This window comes from Calonectris borealis, chromosome 3 (genome assembly GCF_964195595.1).
Source record: "Calonectris borealis chromosome 3, bCalBor7.hap1.2, whole genome shotgun sequence".
NCBI lineage: Eukaryota > Metazoa > Chordata > Aves > Procellariiformes > Procellariidae > Calonectris > Calonectris borealis.
Window position 1 is genome coordinate 28024893 of NC_134314.1, and position 20489 is coordinate 28045381.

Sequence of the window (20489 nt, forward strand, 5' to 3'; positions counted from 1 at the left end):
ATACTTTCTTATTAAAACACAAAGCAGAAAGCTTGATAGGTCATATTCTGAAGCAAGTTACACTGCTGAAAATTTAGAGTTATTTCACTACATTTTTTATTTTCAGTCAGTTATTGACATCAATGAGCAACATTTGGCTATTTTGCTTAACTAAATTAGGGACAGTTTGGAATTGTTTGATGAAATACTGTGCAGTTAGTGGCAGTTTCAATAAATAAAAAATCATCTATTGTTTATTGAATCCAGACTTTTAATGGTAGAATATCCCTTCCATAATTGCACAGATTACTGAACTGTATAAATTGCAAAGTAATTCAAGTCAAGATAAAGTCAATGAGAAAACCTTCAGTGACTGCAACAGAATCTAGAGCAAGAATGAAAAGGAAAACCATAATTAAAAAAAAACCAACATAATACATTGTCTAGACTTTTTTCAGGCACATATTGGTTTTCTTTCTTTATCCCTCATAGAAGAAATATATTTCAATATCCCATACTTTATAAAAAAATAAAAAAGGTAGAATATTCGTGTGTCTTACCCAAGCATTTAGTATTACATCTTTTGAGAATGACCAGGAAAGCACTGTTCTATTGTTAAAATTTTAATTTTTTAATTTTGTTGCTGTAGCCAATAAGATCTGATAGATTCTTACCAATTAACAAAATACACATTTGAAAAAGTAAAAATAGTTTGAAACACTAAATTATTATTAAGGTGGACTTTGAAATTATGTGATTTCTACTTTCTAATCCCCTCAAAATGGACGTGCAATGTATTCAACTTTAGTAAGTGGCAGGCAGCAACTAGGCAAATAATGGAAGTTACAAAAACATGGTGGAATATAAGTGAATATGTAAAAGAATAAATTTCATTTTTTTCATTAATTATTTGAAGAATTAGAGCTCAGTTAGTAATTAAAAGCTTTCAGCATTCACCCTGAGCAGGAAAGAGTTCCCAGGAACTGTATAACAGTGCCTGCCAGCAAATTTTATAAGCACAGACCTAAAGAAATGCCTTGAACAAAGAGGCATAACTGAGCTCAGCTTTCTCACACATAATCTCCCAGGTGTCCTGTACACTGTCAGATTACCTGTGATGCCTTCTTCTAACTTCACACTGAAATATGGGATAAAATAGATGTTTTAATGAGATTGCCGGTCTTCATTCAATAGCCAATGTTTTGTTGAAAAATTCATTGGTAAACATGTGTTATTCATTCAGTTTACTCTTCTCTGTATCTTCCAAGTCAAATGCACTTGCTCAACAAGTCAAAACAAGTGCTACACTGCAGCTGCTCCAATAATAATTAAATGCTGGAAGGCTTTCAGTTGTTGATACAGAATAAGTGGAAAAGCAACACCCTGCTTTTCTTATGCTGGTTTGATCCTGGCCAATGCAACAGTAGGAATAAACAACTAGAATAAAGAGATTGAATTTTGGAAGTGAACAGAATTATGAGCGTCTAAGTCTGGGTATTATCATGATCCTAATATAAAAGATAGTCGGCAAAATGATTCCTCAAAATCTAATTTTTCTTCTGGTTTCGACAATATAATCCATCGTATCCTTCAACCTCCCGAATACAAAACTTTCACTCCAGGTGTAACACGAAGCACATCAAAAAGTGCATGGCATATATGTGCCTTTTAGTTCTACTAACAGTGGTGGAATGAATGTCAGATGAATTGTCTTCCATAAATTTTAAAGTTGAAAGTCCAGCTGGTCACAAGTCTAGGATTAACAGTAACAGGTCATATTTGGACCTATTTCATGCTGTCAGTAGTAATGTGTGCCAAAAGAGAGAAGCATCACAACCCAGGGTCTGGGAGGAGGCAATGAAGAAAAAATCACGTGCAGTTTGCTATTTTGAATGTAACAAGTATGGACCCTCTGATTTCTTCATTGTTTTAAGTCACGCTATATTACAAAGGCACTCCAATCACAAATACCTATTTTAAAAATGCATATCCACTAGGTTTTCGGTTGTGTTCATTTTCATCAGTGATAAATAAATCTTTACTTGAAAGAATAGAACAGATCAGAGAAAAGATCACTGTATTATGTAGTTCTGAGCTAATACGTAGATAAATTAGCTAATCCTTATACCACCATGCCTGAGGTTGTTAATTTTGTCTGCATTTTCAATTACGTCTATTTTGCCTAGGCTTTGGCAAAGCCAGTACATTCTGATACCGTCTATCAATAGACTTCCATTTTTTCTCATATTTAATTTTGTTTTTCTCTAATCACAGATCGTCAGAAAGAAAACTAACAATTATTCCCAGGTTTCTGACTGTGTGTGAAAGTCAGGATGTCAGATCAACACAACCTCAAGGTTAACAAATGACAGAAAAAAAGATCTCTCTTGGGTTCAGCTGCAACGGAATAGGAACAAAAGTTATACCTCTGGGATCCAATGGTCAGAAAATAGGTGTAAGTTATAACTGTTTTGACACTGTAAAAGTATACAGATGGAACATAACTTCTGAGAAGGGTTAAAGGGCATATATCATCATAGGGCAACTGGCAGGGGAATAAAAGCTAAACATTAAAGCCCATTCTATCTTCCCACATCTCGTTAGTTCCTGCTCATGTTAACCCTCTGCTCACTTCCACCCAGAGGTGGCAAGTCACTCGGCCATTTACCATTCGCACATGTCGTCTAATAAACTCCATCCATTTCCCACTGTGGAATTTGTCAGAAAAGCTTCCATGAAGTTGTGTCTACATGCCCAACTGGATAGGACCGGATAGGCACTATTTTCTGCTTACCCTGTGCTCATATCTGAGTATTTTAATATTACCCATACCTATTAACACTGACCAAACGTTCCATAAAAAACAGTCCAGCTGTAACAATGATGAGGCAGGAAACACTCAAGAACATCTCATTTAGAGAGGAGAAAAATGCTTTACTACATATAATAAATTAAAAATTATTTTTATATGCTATATTATAGATAGGATATTACATATATTTGCAAAAAATAGCTGATCACAGGCCATGTGCTCAGCTAGTATCTCAGCATGGCTCAAATGAATTCAGAGTTCCTCAGATTTATACTTTGTGGGCACAAGTGTATACTGGTCTCTTCTCCCAAGTAACCAGCAATAGAACGAGCGGAAATGGCCTCAAGTTGTGCCAAGGGAGGTTTAGATTGGACATTAGGAGAAATTTCTTTACTGAAAGAGTGGTCAGGCCTTGGAACAGGCTGCCCAGGGAAGTAGTTGAGTCACCAACCCTGGAAGTATTTAAAAGACGTGTAGATGAGGTGCTTAGGGACATGGTTTAGTGGGCACGGTGGTGTTGGGTTGATGGTTGGACTCGATGATCTTAGAGATCTTTTCCAACCTTAGTGATTCTATGATTCTAATCGCTGTACTAACTGAGTCATCACCTTAAAAATTAAAAACGTAAAGAGATTGGAATTTCATCTTATAGAAATTGTTAGCTCTCATTTTGAAGGTTTGCCCTGTGCATGCTTGCTATTGGCCAACACCAAGAACCCACCTAGGACAGCCTAAGCAGTGGTGCTGAGAAACAGAGTTATGGGGCCAGAAGGACAGCAGGGACGGGCCCTCCCAGACGTTACATCTGGGGCAAACAGGAGGAAGGTGAGGAGGAAGAGCAGCCAGGAGGTTGGGCAGCAGTGGTGAGGACAGCAGGTTTTAATAGCCAGTTTGGGAGCTGGCTGTGATTTTAACAGTTTGTTATACTGATTCAAACCTCACCCTCTCCTCTGCAGCTCTGGTAGTCTAATCTGGTCATGATTTATTCTCGCAAAGAGAGATTATTTCACCCACATATAACCCCCCATAAGGAATAAGTCCCCTCAACAAGAAGAAACTTTTTTAATCCTGAAAGAACTTAAATCTTACCAAAGTTAATGAACATTTTGACCCTCTTTCAAGGCAGAAACTCACTGACTGTTAGTGAATTAAAAGATCTCTGGGTTGGCCATCCAGCATTACACCTGCACTGCCAGAGGAAAGGAAAAGCAGTCTTCACAAAAGCTCCTGGTAACAAGACAATAGGTGGTGATCCCTCACAGTAGGTTACTTTGGACAGACTTGGGGAGAGATACCAGGAGTCTCAAAATGACATAGAAAGCAAGAAAATAATTTCCAAAGTGGAAAGAAAAAGCATGACACTTTGAGCACACAGAACTGTTCATCCAACAATTGTCTGAGCAAGATCATCACTCCACTCCAAAAAAAAAGTAGGAATGATTGATATCAATGTATAAGACAAGAGTAAAATCCCCCTTCTCTGCAACCACTCTATCACAGAGTCACATAATGGCTGAAGTTGGAAGGGACCTCAAGAGGTCATCTGCTCCAACCCTCCTGCTCAGGCAGGATCACCTAGAGCTGGTTGCCCAGGACTGTGGACATGCTTGTATCATTCCTGCATTTTCACTGTTATTCCACCTGGGATTTCTTATATTCTTCGCCAAGTTACTTACAAACACTACACCCAGGCTGATTATAGAGGTATCTACATCTCTGGAACAGCAAAGATCATCTCCTGAAACTCGTATTACAGGTTATAATACTGCCTTCTCACCACTCCTAATTGTTGAGCTGAGGTGTCTCAGACAAAATATGGGTGTCTTGCTGACCAGAGGGTAAGAATGAGCAGGGAGTGGGAACCTGACCACTAACATAGTGCTTTTGTTTAAAATGTATTTACTTAAATTAATTTTTTTTCTATATATAAAAATTCATCTCGTTGTAAATGTGATCTCATTATGATATACAGCCTCAGTAAACATGATTATTAATTCAATAGTTTAAGAAGTGATGGAAAAAAAAAAAATTACTTTTTGAAGACCCATAGTCAATAGCTGTAAGATGATATTAATAAAGGAGCACACCAAGGAATCAAAGAAAAGAAAAAATTTTATTCTGAAATAATACCTAATTTTAAACTACTTTGATAAACAATACTATATTGTGTCACATTACACATACCTCTCAAAATTCTGAAAAATAAACCAGCCCTCCCTGAAAGTCACCATATTTAATTGTATGATTTCAGTTATACTACTGCTTAACACCAAAGAGGATTTAAACATTATGATCTTTTGAATACCTTACTATGATATTCAGCAAATTCCGTGTTTTACTTTTAATCATATAAGCTTGTAACTTAAATCAACATGTAAAAAACATTTAACTACGTAAATGCAATTGTGTGTAGTTGAACTGTAGGTTTAACCTTTGCTACCTGAAAGACTTAGTACAGGCTTTTACCTTTCACAATACTGTTCAGTTCATGGTGATAATCATGGGCAGAACTGTGTCAGCCTAGAGTCTCACAGCACAGCACTAAGTAATTTGTCTTTTTATCTAGAATATGACTCGTACTGGATGATAAACCATTTACAATAATGTCATAATTATGTGTAGTTTACTACTACAGACAGTTAATTCTTCATGGCACTTCATTCTCCAATAAGTCTAATTATCAGAGTTTTAATAAAATAAAATTGAAGGTGTATGCTTTTGCCTTGTGATCCTTAAAGTTTTTGGACTAGATTTTCACTTGGTATTGTTTGATAGCTTCTATTCCTTTTTGTCTTCATTCATTTTAGGAAATCAGGTTTACTATAATCTTATCAATCAAGCTTGTGGAAGTGAGCTATGTAACAACAACAATAGAGGAAGCATATACATATATCTCATCTTTAGTGAGAAGAGAATCAATATGGTCAACCCCATGTGTTTCAAAAGCCATCAGCTATATGAAAAGCATTATAAAACAAAAAGTGTTTCTGAGCCTCTAGAGTGCCCATTTTCAAGAACTGCATCTGTTTCTGGATGTTGATTTGTTTTCATTTTTGTTTTTTCTACAACTACAGGGGATAATTGCTGCTCTTTAATGAAATCTTAGATGTGCCCATAAATCATCAATGCACAGAAAATCTCATAGCAAGTATTATACAAGTCTCAAAAAGCTCATGGGAACTGGCAATTCTAGGCAAGCATAAGGAACTCTGAAGTTTTGGAAAACCACAGAGAGATCACTTGTGGCAACAGAGGCTTGTCTCTTTATATCATCATATGTGAACTTCAGCCCTTGCAGTACTGTTGATAGGTTTTTCCTCTCAGTCCTTCCTTGATCTGTTTGGAGAAAGCTCCAAGCTGAGAACCAGAGAGGAGAAGCCCTTCTCAGAACAAAGAAAATTGTGTGATTTTATCCTCGGAAGTACTAAGGATCCTAAATGGAAAAGGACTGGTTTAAGGATCCAATTTTGCAATCAACTGGACAAGGCACAGCGCTTATTGACCTAACTACGAGATTACTCAGCACCTCATACCACTGAATTCTGCTGCCGTTTTAGTCTTCAGCTCTTTGGAGCAGATCCATAAACTCTCCTCCTTATTTCAAAATGTTACAACAGGATGCAATTAAGTACAATTAACAAGGAGGTCAAACGGTCATCTGATAAACACTGGCCCAAACAGGCAGCTTGAAAGGTCAGGGCTGCTAAAGCCACATAGTATTGATGGGAAAGAATATTATGATTTAAGGGGAAAAAAATCCCAATGACTAAAACTAAAGAGATTTACATGCTTTCTATATTACATACACAAAGCCATGCACACAGACCGATACGCATGCACACATGCCGCAGAGAGGCACAAATCTATATTCTGAGAACAGGAGCTAAACTAGCCATACATCCTCTCTCCATTGCACCAGATCTCAAATCTCAGTTTTGGTGCTTTAATTCCAGTGTTTCTTTCTCTTTTTCGTTGTTTTGTAAAACTGTCTGTTTTAAGAACAGTAAATAGACTTATTGCCCTTATAGAAGGGGTTTTTTTAGCCATTTCTAAAATAACGCTTGAAATCACCATGAGGAAACTCAAGGTGTTGTGAGGCTCTTAGGAGTGAGGTATTTTACAGTGCACAGCCAGAGGCTTCACAAGAAGAAAGCTATTCCAGTACTCTGCAAGGTCAAAGAATGGGAGTGCACAGAAGTGAAAATGAACACACAAGTATTTGCCCATCCTCATTTTATGGATTGGAAAACAGAGGTACACTGTTTTCATTCTCTATCTGAAGTTTTCAGGTTTTTTTTATTTGGCTGCTCAGACATTTCACTCTCTAACTTTCAGGTTTAGGCTCGGCTGGGGCCAGGACAGACTCTCTGCAAAACATCTGCACACATTTCATGTACGAGGCAGCAAGGTAACCTGGTCAGGAGTAGCAGATTAACCTTCGGGATCACTAGCATGTTATGACTTGTAGTTATTGACAGATACCCCAGCTGAGGTAACCTTGGGAACAACCTTCCCAAAGCTATGTTCCTGCTGGATCTCAGCCATCATAAATCACCACAAAGACTACAGCTGTCATGGGGTCGTATGCTGGGCTTGCTCTGGCTCCTATGGCTTTATCATCCACACTACTGTTTGCCCACTCTTTTGATTTCTCAGCTAATGTTTTTGCAAACCACGCCACTGGAATCCCATGGCTCTAGGCACCAGGTGCCATCAGGTGCCATCCGCCTGCTGCTCCAAAATCAGACTTACAAATCATTCAGTGTCCCTGCTCTTTCCTCCTCTGTAGTCTAGGTTTGCCAGGACAGAATTTAACACCTCTACCTCCAAAACTGATGACAACCATATCGTAGAAGTCCAACACCGTATCTTTTTGAAATTATTTTGCAGTACCTTATAGTTGAATACCTCACCTATATTTCCCCCTCACTTTTAAAAAGGAGATGTTTTAAATGCATATGCCTAGACAAATTGTTATTAATTTATAATAATTACTCTGGATTATGGGTACAGCTTTTCCAGATAATATGAATATAGTTTCATTAATTTGACTACAGTCAGATACATGAGAATTAGAACAACAATAATTTAATTTAATAGACACAGTCTACAAAGGGATAGAATCACAGAATCATTGAGGTTGGAAAAGACCCTTAGGTTCTCATGGGGTCTGAATGGGTAATATTGCTAAGTCAGATAAAGATAAACCTAACAGAAATTTCAGCTATTCAAATTCCTACCTCCTCCTGATTCTCCTCCAAAATGAGAGTTAGGTGGAATTTGCTTCTGCAAAGCCACTGGTTGTCAGCTGTGGATATACACCATGTACCAGCACTAGCTGTCCTGATTAGTTTTCTAGGCTCTAACTCAGTTAATAATTGTTGTCTCAGTTTGCCCTGAACTGCAGTGGGAAAAAAAGTAAAGCCAGGTTCCAGCATGCCATTAAGTTGTATAATAGCGGTTGATAAAGCCAAGCTCTCAATCAATTGCACCGGAGCAGTTGCCCAAAAAGAGTTGGGAACTAAACACTTAGATTCACCTTTTGGAGCATCTCTCAATAATAGTGGGAAGTTTCTGAGAGGAGAGCTGAGCTGTAAAACCTCTCCTTTCCTACTTGTTTTACAGTCATTTTTTGTATAGAAACAAATTCATAATTTAGTACAAAACACAAACCGGCTCCTGCTTGGTGTACCCCACCCACAAACTTAAATAATGTAGTTGTCAGGGTTGACAAGTTCTGCCTGCTGTAGCATTTCTGTGTTTTATAGGAAATTTTAACCAGGGGTGTTATTTTAAGAGATGAGCAAATGGGGAAACCCCATGGCCTAGCTAATAAAATATGAACTTTAGGTGCAATGGAGCACTCATAAATATGACTCAGAACAAGGGGATTCATTGTTTCTCCCGACCTCTTTTAGCTGCTCCTCTGATCTCAACCTCTCTGTGTGCGTCATGGCAGCCCTCATCCTTTAACCTGCGGTTTTTAAAAGCTAGCTTCTACGTTATTTATGGCTGCAAATGTTAGTAGCCCATCTGTGTACTCCCTGCACACACATACTGAAGGGTGGGGGGAGCTGCATTTTATTTTGCAAGGACGAAAAATTTTGCCCGGAGATCCAAGTGCCTGGGGACGTTGAGGTAGTTGCTCTGCCATGAGGGATTGAGAAGAAAACTGCTCCCTTCACCTGCAAGGCTTACTAGGAGAAGAAACCCATACCTGGACTCATTTTCTCTTTCATTTGCACGTTATCTGTCTTTGTTCTTTGCCCCTTCTCTGTCTGCACGCACCTTCTTCTCCCTACCATGATGAACTTCCCTCCGGTTTTGTAACTCTACCGGCATGGGAAATGCTCCCAGTGCTACAACATGACGCTCCATGTGAGGCACAGAGGAGCAGGACTAACTCTCCCAGTTAGTAATACCAGTTCCTGTAAAGGCTGTTTCTCTGTCGTGAACCTTTCCCATGCCCAGCAGATCTGTGTCCAGCCCCACATGTTGGCCATTGCCTACTGAGAAGAGGAGGGCTGTCCTCCCTGTAAAGCTTGGCCTGTGCTTTGCCATTATTCTCCCATGCCTGCTCTCATTCCTTCCCTCTCCATCTCCCGTGCTGTTGCCTAGTCTCACCACTTCTCTGCCTTTAATCCCTTCTGCAGCCAAATGCCACTGACATAAAATTAAAGTTCAGTGACCCTGCCTAGGCGGCGGGGGTTAGAGACAAGGGAAAGGACAAGTAGGAGAGGATGGGGAAAAGTGTGGGAAATAATTATAAAGTCTGGTAGCAGCCAGAGCTCTCCTGCAGCCCTGGGGAGCCTTTCTTTAGCTGGAGGCTGCAATTGGCACTTCATAAACTGTTCATTCTCAGCTATGTGGAAACACCAGATGACACCTAGAATGATCAGACTGTAATCAATCAATTTTCTGCAAAACTATATTAGTTTGTGAGCCTATGAAAGCAAGCGGAAAGGAACCGCCGTGGCTAAAAAGAGAAGAAAAAGGAACGGCTCATGTCGTAATTACCTCCATAACTCAGGCAGCAAGTAGGCAGGTAGCCATGGTAAAATTCTTTGCATAATTTAACATTCAGAGAAAATAACAGGAGCAATAAGTGTGGGAGATCACGTATGTGCCAAAGTTGTCCTGTTATCTAAGCAAACAACTCGGGGTTTAGGAAGGGAACCAAGAAGCTCTCCGTCCACTCCATGGCAGGCGGACTCCTCCCCTAATACCCTCCACACAGAGGCGTCTCCACAAGCCTCCCTCTTTCTCTTTCATGCCTAGCCAGAGTCACTCCAAGATTGTGTTTTCCTGGGAAAATATGTACTGTACAATACATACAATCCCCACAACCCCACCCAAAGTCTGTGTTTAGTCTGGAAAGGAGCACTTTCTAAAGAAGAAGCGGAACTGGGTCAGCCGTTCTTCCCAATGGGAAAAATATTAATAATAATATATACTTATATATATCCATACATATATATAGCTTTTCACCATGCACGTCTAACCATCTGCTAAATCAGTTTCTCTTCAGTTATCTGCAATTTCTTTCAAATCTGTCGGCAAGGAAAGTCAGACAGTTTTATACCCCAGTTAATGGAGAGCTTGACATTTTTTTGGCTGGGTAGATACAATAATTTACTTGGATTTAAAGTGTTAACTTTGGCAAAAAAATTAATTGACAGTTATAAAAACATTATTTTGTTAGATGATATTTATGGATCACACACAAACCTATTTTGAGGTAGAGCTATATAGTTCATAAGGTTCATGTAACATGAGAGATTTCAAAGGAAATATAAAATATTTCAATATAAAACAACAAATGTAGTGTAATTCCAAAAAGGAATATGGAGAATATTTCTTGCTCAAAATCAGAAACAATCCCTAACAACCTGCTCTGTCATCGCACAGAAATTGGTTAAAACTGCCCATTGAATTGTAAGGATTGGGTGAGGATTTTTAGGGAATATCATCCCACGGGTAAAGTCCTTTTGTTCTAGAAATAAACCAACCTATTTTGCAAAAAGTTGTTTTAATATTTAATTTGATCATAGAAAATTATTTCATCATTAATAGTTATTTCTAATGCCTGATTGCCTACCTAGGTCACAACAAATTAGTTCAGCTCATTGATTGGGTGACGAAAATTTTATTAAGAGAAAAAAATCTTAGGATTTCAAGATGCCAAATGAGGTCTACTTTGGGTGAAGAGTAAATGAGATCCACTTGATCTAATTTGCTTTAAATTTTATGTAAAAGAGTGAAAAATGCCATCTTATTGACTTTGGGTTGCCATTCAAAAAAACTTCACAGCTGTTTTCTCATTTTTTCTCAGTATTGATCCAATTCCACAATTAAAGATGTGGGGTCTATTTGTTGTTTAACAGGTTTTATCTCTGTAATAGCATCCCTCTGTTCAAGGCAAGATAATAGCACTATTTCCGTCACTTCAGTTAAGGCTGTGTCAATATTTTCATTAGAAGCCAGCATTTTACGAACTAAAACTGTACCACAGCCAAGGAAATTCATGTAAGGTTAAAATTAAGACAGCAACATCTGAAATCCAGTGGAAAAGAAAGAAAGAAAGCTCCTAAGCTTTGAGGAGAGAAGTTAATGATCCTGAGGCCTTTTTGCATGTACCCTTCAAACCCGGCTCCCCTTCCACAGCTCCTGGCATTTTATAGCTTAGCACTCCATATCCCTCGCTGATGATATGTTAGCTGTGAGTGGAAAGTTGTAGAAACTAAATTAGTTTAATTTAAGAAACTAGCTACTATATACGCTTAAGGTCTGATTGCAGTTAGGAATCCTTTCTTTTTCATGTGTAACGAAAATATATTTGTACAGGTATTTGATGTGGATTGATGTACTCTAGGTTTCTCAAAGTAGTTGTATAAAAGTTGTTCTCTGCCATGTTAGCATTCTCTGATGAACACAATGGGCTATAAATCTTGTGAATTTATGTATTTGCTTAGTGATTCAGGTTTTAAAGAAGAGCAGTGTACGAACTTGGGGTAGAGAAGCTGGAGAAACGTGAACAGTCCTCTGTGCCTCAAACAGGAAAAATTTCCTTTGATTTCAGGGTCTGATTTAAGAACTGATCACAGCACATGTGGTTAGAGAATTATTATAATTAAGATTGCGGAATCACATTGCGTGTGAAGAACAAAAGTTGCCTTTCTGGGGTGTATCGGTTACTTTAAAAATCTCCATAATATTTTATCCTTCTTTAAATTAGCATGGGTAGGTCAGGGTCACAAATTTTATAGTGATCTTCACATTTAAGTTTTTGAAATTAATTTTATATGCTAAGAAAGAAAACATAACAGAAAACTACAAAACTTGTATATATTTATCCCCTATCTTATAGAATGTTCATATCAAATCGCAGGAAAATATGGAGAAAGAAAACAAATGCAGCAATCTGTTTAGAGAAAAATCTGTAGATGTGCTGTAAGCAAATGAAAATACAGACTATTAGAATTGCATGAGAAGGAACACTTAAGTGCAGTGGATTTAATGATCACTTTGATGCTAATGGAAAATTCAGTCCTCGAAATGTTTAAATGTAGTTTATAAAAGTGCTGCTGTTTCTCCAAGCCTCAGTCATGTACATATCTTTTTATTCAGTCCCCCTCTTTTGGTGAGAGGTGAAGAGTGGGAACACTAACATTTATCTTAACAAAGTCCTTCCTTAACTAAATTTTGAGTGAGCAGAAAAGTGAGTAGGACTACATGAGTATTATTTGTCTGTTCTCTGAGGAACAGGGTATCCTATATATGTCATTTTGGGAGACCAGCCAAAAAGAAGATGCCAGAACTCTAAACAGTCAGGGCTTTGCAACAATATAATAAAATATAACAACAGGATAAAAAAACACCCAGTGAGGAAAACAAAGTCCTAAACTTTTAGGTGATATAATCAGGTCTTTGAAAACCCCAGTGTATTTAGTGGAGGATTTATTCTTTTACTGCTGGACCAACCCCAGTTAACTCTTCTGTTACACTCATCAATATTTATGGAGAGCTGCCAACGCACACAGTCTTATACAAAATACAGGACAAGACACAGTCTCTGTCTTGTCGTATCTTTCAAGAAAGAAAAAGATGGAAATTCTGGTTTAAATTCCAGTATAAGGAGCAGGTGTTTACAATTTTAACTTCAGGAGAAGTAAATGCAGTCTTGTTTTTCTCCCTGGTTGATTGACAGAATTATAATTGCAGATCCCTTGATGATTATTTTTTAAATTTGTTTTTGAAAGTGAGGTATTTGCAACTCTGACAGGTTGATTTTTTATCAAAATTAGCATATATGTTTCAATTTTTATTCTTTAATATAAAATTATTTGTCCTTGTCTATTTTTTTACTTTACTTTTTAATCTTATTCAGCCCTTTCAATCTTATGCTTAGTAATTCCTACCCAACATCTCAGCTACATATTTCTTGTTTTAATATATATGTCTTAAGTTATTATAACTGGCTGCAACTATATACAAAAGTTTCAATTTAAAATATCATGATGATTAATAAAGCTTTATAATTACACCTTATGTAATTAATGGTGTGCAAGTATGAACATGGTGAACACTATTTCCAGAGCAGATTAATTTGATGCAAGTTGGCTGAGGCTTCAAATCTAAAACCAGTTGAGTTATTACTGTGCTGCATCAGCATTTATTGATTTTAAGGTACAGTGTTAGCATTCACTTATCACTGCATATTTTTCCCCATTGTACATTAAAAGTGCTTGCCCTCACCCGAAACGATCTTATACTGCATAAATCATATAAAATGGTTACCTGTTTCCATGATTTATTTCATTTTTATGTTAATTATACTGGAACATAGGATTGTTTAATAAAAATGTTGAAGCTAATCTCTATTGGTCATCAATATTTCTTACGCATGTTACACGGTGGAATGTGTGATAAACCACAATATCCAACATGTATGGAAGGGCATTTAAAGTGAATTAGGATTTAGACTCACTTAGAGCTGAGACACATTTTAATTTTACAGAGGCCAAACAAAATCGGGTATTTACACAGTATTTTTTTATAAGTTAACGGTGTCTATTAATCATTATCACTAGAAAAATAAAGCATCTCACCCTCAGTTTTCACAGTTTAGAAACATAAGATACGCTTTAGCTTCTCAAAATGACTTTCTTAAGGCAACACTGGCTTCCCAACAAAATGAGACAAATATTAGAAACTTCCCAGTCAAAGTAAGACACTCAGTGGAAACTTGCGTTCTTCCAGAGAGGGTTTTTGTCTGGAGAAGCACAGCAGGATCAGGCTAGGACATATCTGACACTGAGCCTTCAAAGACTTCTACTCATGCACTGCAAGAAGTCCTCTTGAAATCAAAGACGTTTCGTGAAATCAAAGGCTAGGTCCCGTGTAAATAGTCGTCAAGGCCATTGATGAAATGGTCTGTGACATATTTACTGAGGGTATTTCTCAGGACACACGAGGAAGATTTTTGCAAGATCAGGGCCTTGGCTAATGCTTAGGAGATCAGAGCATTTCCTATTTTCCTTTATGACATTGCCATTTTAAATTCAGCTGCCTCCAGATACTCTGGGTAACTCGAGGCATACAATGATAACTTTAAAGTAATACACAGACAATATGTAACTCTTTCTTAAGGATGAGGAACACATTTTCAAAAAACAGAGATTTCATTTTTTTCTAGTCTGCTATTTCAGGAGCAAGAGCAACAAGCAAATGTATTTAGAGTTGTGGACATATGTTACTCTAAAGGAAAAAGATCTCAGAATTGAACACCTCCTGATCTGCCAAATAATTAATGAAAAGTAATTTTTTTATTACAACAACTAAACTCCAGGGTGCCATTTTCCTAGAAATTCGAGTTGTTGAGGATTTTAGTGTTTGAAAACATTTTTAATCGGGCAGCGAGGATTAACGACCTGGTAGACATAAAAGGTACAGAATGTATGTGATAATCTGAAGGTATTTTGGAATATGTGCTATAGTTTAAAAAGTTTCCACAGAAAGTATTATCCTGGAAAGCAAGAGTTCATCAGATTTTGTACCAACTTATTGAGAAACTTCAAGTTTTCAATTAAATCTCTTGCTATTCAGATCAAATGAGAAGGGTTTTTTTTAAGCTAGCTTTAAGTCCTGCAGCATTTCAAATACTTATAAAAATAGCAAATACATTTCATGAATTATTTGCAGCTTTCTTAATGAGATTTAAGTTGCCTTCTATTAAAGAAATCTGTAACTGCTTTTTCAACCACAACGTAACTGGTAAGCATGTTTATTATACTCAGAAGCCAATATAATTTAGTTTTATCAGGTTTTGTGTCTGAATTCATATCATTTTCAAAAGCATTCTTTGCTTGCATGTTTCTGGTGTTTAATACTCTACTTGTTATTTAATTTATTTATGACACAGAAAATAAGAACCATTGCAGACTCTGAGCACCATGGCAGTATAATAAAACACAGTCTGTGGTTATTAAATAGAAATAACAAAGAAACAGCAACAGATTATTTAAAATCCAGCCATCCAGCTGAAAAGATAATAAAACTCTGACTCTTACTAACAGAAAAAAACCCTAAACAACCTAAGAAATATTTTTTCTTTTCTTTTTTTTTTTTTTCGGAAATGGCTTAGCTTTTCCCTTTTCATAACATTCTAGGCTTTAAAATATTAACAACTGATGTTTGTTCATGTCTGAGCTTTAAGCAAAACAGTGAGGGAAATAACCGAGCCATAGGCACAAGTGTTTGATTTTTTGAGATTTTTTAAAAAAAAGGAGTTAGTTGGCCTAAGGCTAGAATTTTCATTACATCAATGAAAGAAAGAAAACAGAAGCCAGCAGAGGGGAGTTATAGAAACTGACTTTATATAAACAGTGAGAAAAATCTTTTTCCATGGCCACCTACAACGTAGCTACTTTACCATCAGTACGACTTTTCTTTTACCAGTGGCACAGCAGCCCGGCCCCAATCCTGCTGTTTTAGAACAGGTTACTGTCTGGCCGAGAGGTTTGCCCCTCACAAGATCAGGCTAACAGTTTGTCAAAGAGAGCAGAAACAAAAAATTTTTCCACGTACCTAAATTGACAAAGCTCATGACCATGTCAGCATCATTCAGAAAGTTGGTGTCATGCAGGCTGGCTAAGGGAGGATTCTGTGTGGTCAGGGGGGTCATGCGAGATAATTGTATTCTCCGCGAATATCCATTTGGAGAGGCAGGGTATCCTTTCCGTATCCCTCTGCTCTCCCCTGCCATTGATCCCTTTAGTGAATACTCCAGCTCCTCCGTATCTTCTTCATTTGTCATGGCATTATACAGGTCCAGCATGAAGAGGGGTGCAGAAGAAGCCTGCTTTCCGGGTGAAAATGGTCTGGGTCTGTGAGGTAAACCCAGGATAGAGAGAATCTCTCTCTGAATCTCCCTTCTCTCATGGTTCCGCAGTCTCCTGTAAATAAAACTCGAATGGACATGATTGTCTCCTAAACCTCCCTGTGTGTGACCCGCCAGAACCCAGCAATTCCAGAGCAAGCCCATGAAAGCTTTGAGCGCAGTTAGGTTCATCTTTGAAAAGAAAAAGAACAAGGAAAAAAAAAATTTAAAAAATCTTTTCTCCTACTTGTTCTGAGTTCCTATGAGGTCTGCTTTCCCAGTGGCTGAAAAACAAAATTTACCTATTCTTCATGTCAATGTCATCTCTAAACGTAACATCTTTGGTGATTTCTCTCCCCCCACCCTGTTTAAATATTATGGAATGTGTCAGGTTGCAGTTATTTCTAAGAAAGCTGAAATTCAGACTTCCAATTTTCCACTGTTGTTATCGTTTTTTCTGCATTTATGGAGCAGAAGACCAGTATTTTGTCAGCTGACCTAGGCATTCCTATATAAACCTTAGATAACCAGGTCTTTGGTGGGGAGCTGTATTAGCAAGAGCTGTTCTTCTGACACATTGTAGTTCCCAGAGTTATCTTCCCTCGTTATTCTGAGTTCTTCGTACACCTTGCGCTCTTCCCAAGATAAAATCCTGAGTCACAGATTTGTCTTGATCTGTACCTTGGTGGTGTAACACATATTTGTCCAGCAGCCTGGTGATAACTTTAACATCTTTTGAATCGCTTGAGTGTAAAGTAATTCTACAGCATGTACTAATCAAGTTAATGTGTTGCCATGAATTTACTCGCAAAAAAAACCTTCTGTAAATCCATTCAACCCTTTTCAGCTTCTGAACTGTTATTTCCAACTCTAGCAGGCACAAATATAACAGCTCTCTTCAAGAGAGATCTAAAGACTAATGTAAGCACAACCCTGCTGGGAAAGAAGAGGCTTCTCATTGTAATTTGAAACGGGTATAGCAAAAAAGTCCTTAACCCTTCTCTTGCCAGACAGAGCTTTAAACCTCTCCCCCCCCAATTTACAGTAATATACCTGATTTTGGCTATATCAGCTGTTTTTTTCCTAACAGCTTGCAGAATCAATTTTAACTTTAACAATTTTAGGATACATAGATAGCTAAAGGCATGGGGTAATGTGGAAGCTCTTGTGAGTCTCCTTATGAGTCTCTAGTTTAGTAAACTTGAATAGGAAACTCTCATAACAGACTAAAATAGCATCTCATTAATTCAATAAATGTTTATATTTTAGGTAAGTTTAGCAAAAAAAGGTGTCCTTTTTAATAAACTCTGTAGGAAATTTTGTCAGTGAGGCTTGGTTCACTCTTTTCTAAAAATGTCGGGAATGCAATCTGAATGAAAACAAATTTATTCAGCAAGCGAGATTTCAAGTTGTGCATAGCCAATGGTGTAATTATGGTTATAGTCACAACTTTCATAAACTGTAATTTGCAATGATAATTTATTCAAAGTACATTTTGACTCATAAATCGCTATACCACATTTCCCAGTAAATATCAAAAGCTAAGATTTAATCCCACAACCTATTATTAACTGGAGAAAGAAACAGCTTAACTGAAGAAATAAGAAATATTAAATAGATTTTAAAGCTGCTGCCATGAAGTTAAAGTTTGGCTTAGAATTGTATGACAGCCAGCAACTGGTGTTTTCCTCTCACTAAAACAAAATCGCAGTGTTAAGTTTCATATTGCTCAGATTATTGGTGGTCATTTTCCTCACTCCTATAATTTGTTTTCAGTCTTGAGGAGACTTTCCTTTGATGAAGGGGAGAAAAAAAGGACAAAAAAGGTTAATACGGGACGTTGAGGAAAAAAAGAGGTATATAAAATGCATCCCATCGGGTTTTCCCTTACATGACTAGCACCTACTCAGCAAATCACACAGTTCTTGAGTAAACTTGGGAGTGTGACAGCAAGTATAGTCACACCCTAAGAAGCCAGGAACAATTTATCTAGTATATTAAGCACAAACGAGCTTTTCTCATATAATGTGAGTCCTAGTCTACATTTACAGTCTAGTCCAGCTATCATTAAAATATAGTTGATTCTCTCCCATAAATCAGCACACGTAATAGACAATGCTTCTACTAAGGAAGGATTTATTTCATACTAGACCTGCTGAATTAACACTAAAATTAATTATGAAGCTATTTAGCAAAGGTTCTGTTCCCAGCAGAAGAGCAGTCAGAATCAGAATATGCTTTCTTTCCTCACTGAGGTTTTCCCTCAAAATCCATTTGTTATAAGAAAAGTATTATTTCCTGGTTTTGTTTTGCTTTCACTTGTCCCTCTCAGACAGTTGTAATGATACATGAGACTTTACCATACATACGTCTTTTTTGAATTTGGCCATCACGTATCCTGCAATAAGGTTTAGTTCTCTTTTCCAGCAATATATTTCCTTTTTTTCCCTAAGCATTCATAAAAGCCAGTGGATTGATTGCTCGGAGGATTTAAGTCCTCAGCCTATCAGTACGTCCAGCAATAGAAACTTCCTATATTATCCCACTAGAGTGTCTGGAGTCTTTTCCCACTTAAAAAGCCAAAAATGGCCTCAAGTTTGAGGATGCTTTTATGTTGTAAACATTTTTCCAGACAGAAACTGAGTAAGAAAACATATAAACTAGTAATCATATGTTTGATGAAAACAGCTCCTGTTATTTTCAGACGGAGCCACAATCAAACATGTAACCTAAATACAAAGGATTTATTTTACATTAACCTCCCCTGCACTGAGGTACCAAACATCCTTGACTAGAACAGGAAAATAAAAATAAAAATTGTTTTTATTAATATAAAGACAATGCCCATTTGTAATAATCCTGTGTCCCATAAATAATCATTGTTAACATGGATATCTCATACTTGGGAGATATAGCCAGGTCTAAAAATGAAAACCTTTGCTAAAGAAATGAAAGGGATTTGTAATAGCTGATAGGTCCCATTTCATATTTCCAATATGAATCAATTCACTTCTAAAGAAAAAATACCACATACATTTTCAGCATGTCAAGATATTTTATTTGATAATATATTAAAATAGATTGGCACAGATATCTGGATGTAGTTTAGGTTAGGGTTCAGTTTCAAAGTCACCTTTGATCTAGGTTTCAAGTTTTACAACAAAAAATTATTCCGAGCTGTTTGCATAATATTGAAACTTAAAAGAAATGCCATGTTCACGCCATTTTTAGATGCACTCAAATCTAAATAACAGTCGAGGTCAGTATAAAGTATTGACCCAAAATCAAAACCAGGGATTTGAACATGATGCCCCAGAGATTCCAGTTTTACCCTGCATCTAAAACTGAAATTTTGAAAAAAACTATACACAGATAGACCACCTTTCTTCCCCAGATGCTCAACCTGGAAGCAACATAAGAAATCACCTGACCTTAACCAGTCCTTTAAAAAAAAAAGGAAAACTAAAATGACCCCAGAAATGAGCTCCCATTAGGGACAGGTATCTAATAGAGGAGGATGTAACCAGCGGAGCACCTGGAGAGCAGGGTCTCAAAGGCAGGAGAGCAGCAGAGCACCATGCCGGCACCCCTGGCAGCACAAGATAGGGAGCGGTTGCATGAATTTCTTAAACAATATGTGGCATATATGTACATGATGAGTGAATTCAGAGCTCATTATGTTTGTACTAACCTAAACAATGTTAGAGCAAATATCATAAAGGAAGTAATGAAACTTGGGAATTCAGCTCTCGCCAATCTCAGATTCCAATGGATCATAACACTGCAATGGTGAAAAAATTTATAACTACCCAGCAGGTCACTGCAATCATTGAGGGTGCAATTGTTTTTATGGGCAATGACCAGTACTCAAAAATATATAAAATCAGTGGACGGCTACTGAATGCAGAATCCCTTTGGGTTCTCAATATCACATCAACTGAGAGTGATTTCCCACAGCAATGGTTCTCTGTAACTGTCTGACAAAACAGACTAAAATGCAGACCCTCTCCAAGATATTCGCAGTCTAAATCTGAAACCTACACATGTATGCTGAATGATTCTGCTGGCTCTTTCCCTCTTAATGACTAGCTACATTTGGCATTCAGATCAATATTATGCATAAACAGATGGTCCAGCATTAAAAAGGTGTAAGCCTGTCCTTGTTATCTCTCTGCAAAGCTATAGCTGCAAAAGGTACATGGAGAAAGGCTTTTGTGAAAGCAGGTTTCATGAAAGCAGGAAAATCATTAGACGTTAAAAATACAGATTCCACAGCAAAAAGAAAGCAAGTCGTCTGGACTCTTCCTGGGACAGAAATGT

The 20489-nt window shown here is 37.3% G+C and overlaps 1 protein-coding gene across 1 annotated transcript in view; it reads right to left on the reverse strand.

Annotated features, from left to right (window-relative positions):
• The window catches only part of BMP5 (bone morphogenetic protein 5), a 60263-nt gene extending 43222 nt beyond the window's left edge, over window positions 1–17041 (reverse strand). Inside the window, exon 1 of the mRNA XM_075145245.1 lies at window positions 15878–17041. Coding sequence (XP_075001346.1) covers window positions 15878–16361 — 484 coding nt within the window. The 5' untranslated portion in view covers window positions 16362–17041. The remainder of the gene's footprint in view (window positions 1–15877) is intronic.
• Window positions 17042–20489: the final 3448 nt, after the last annotated feature.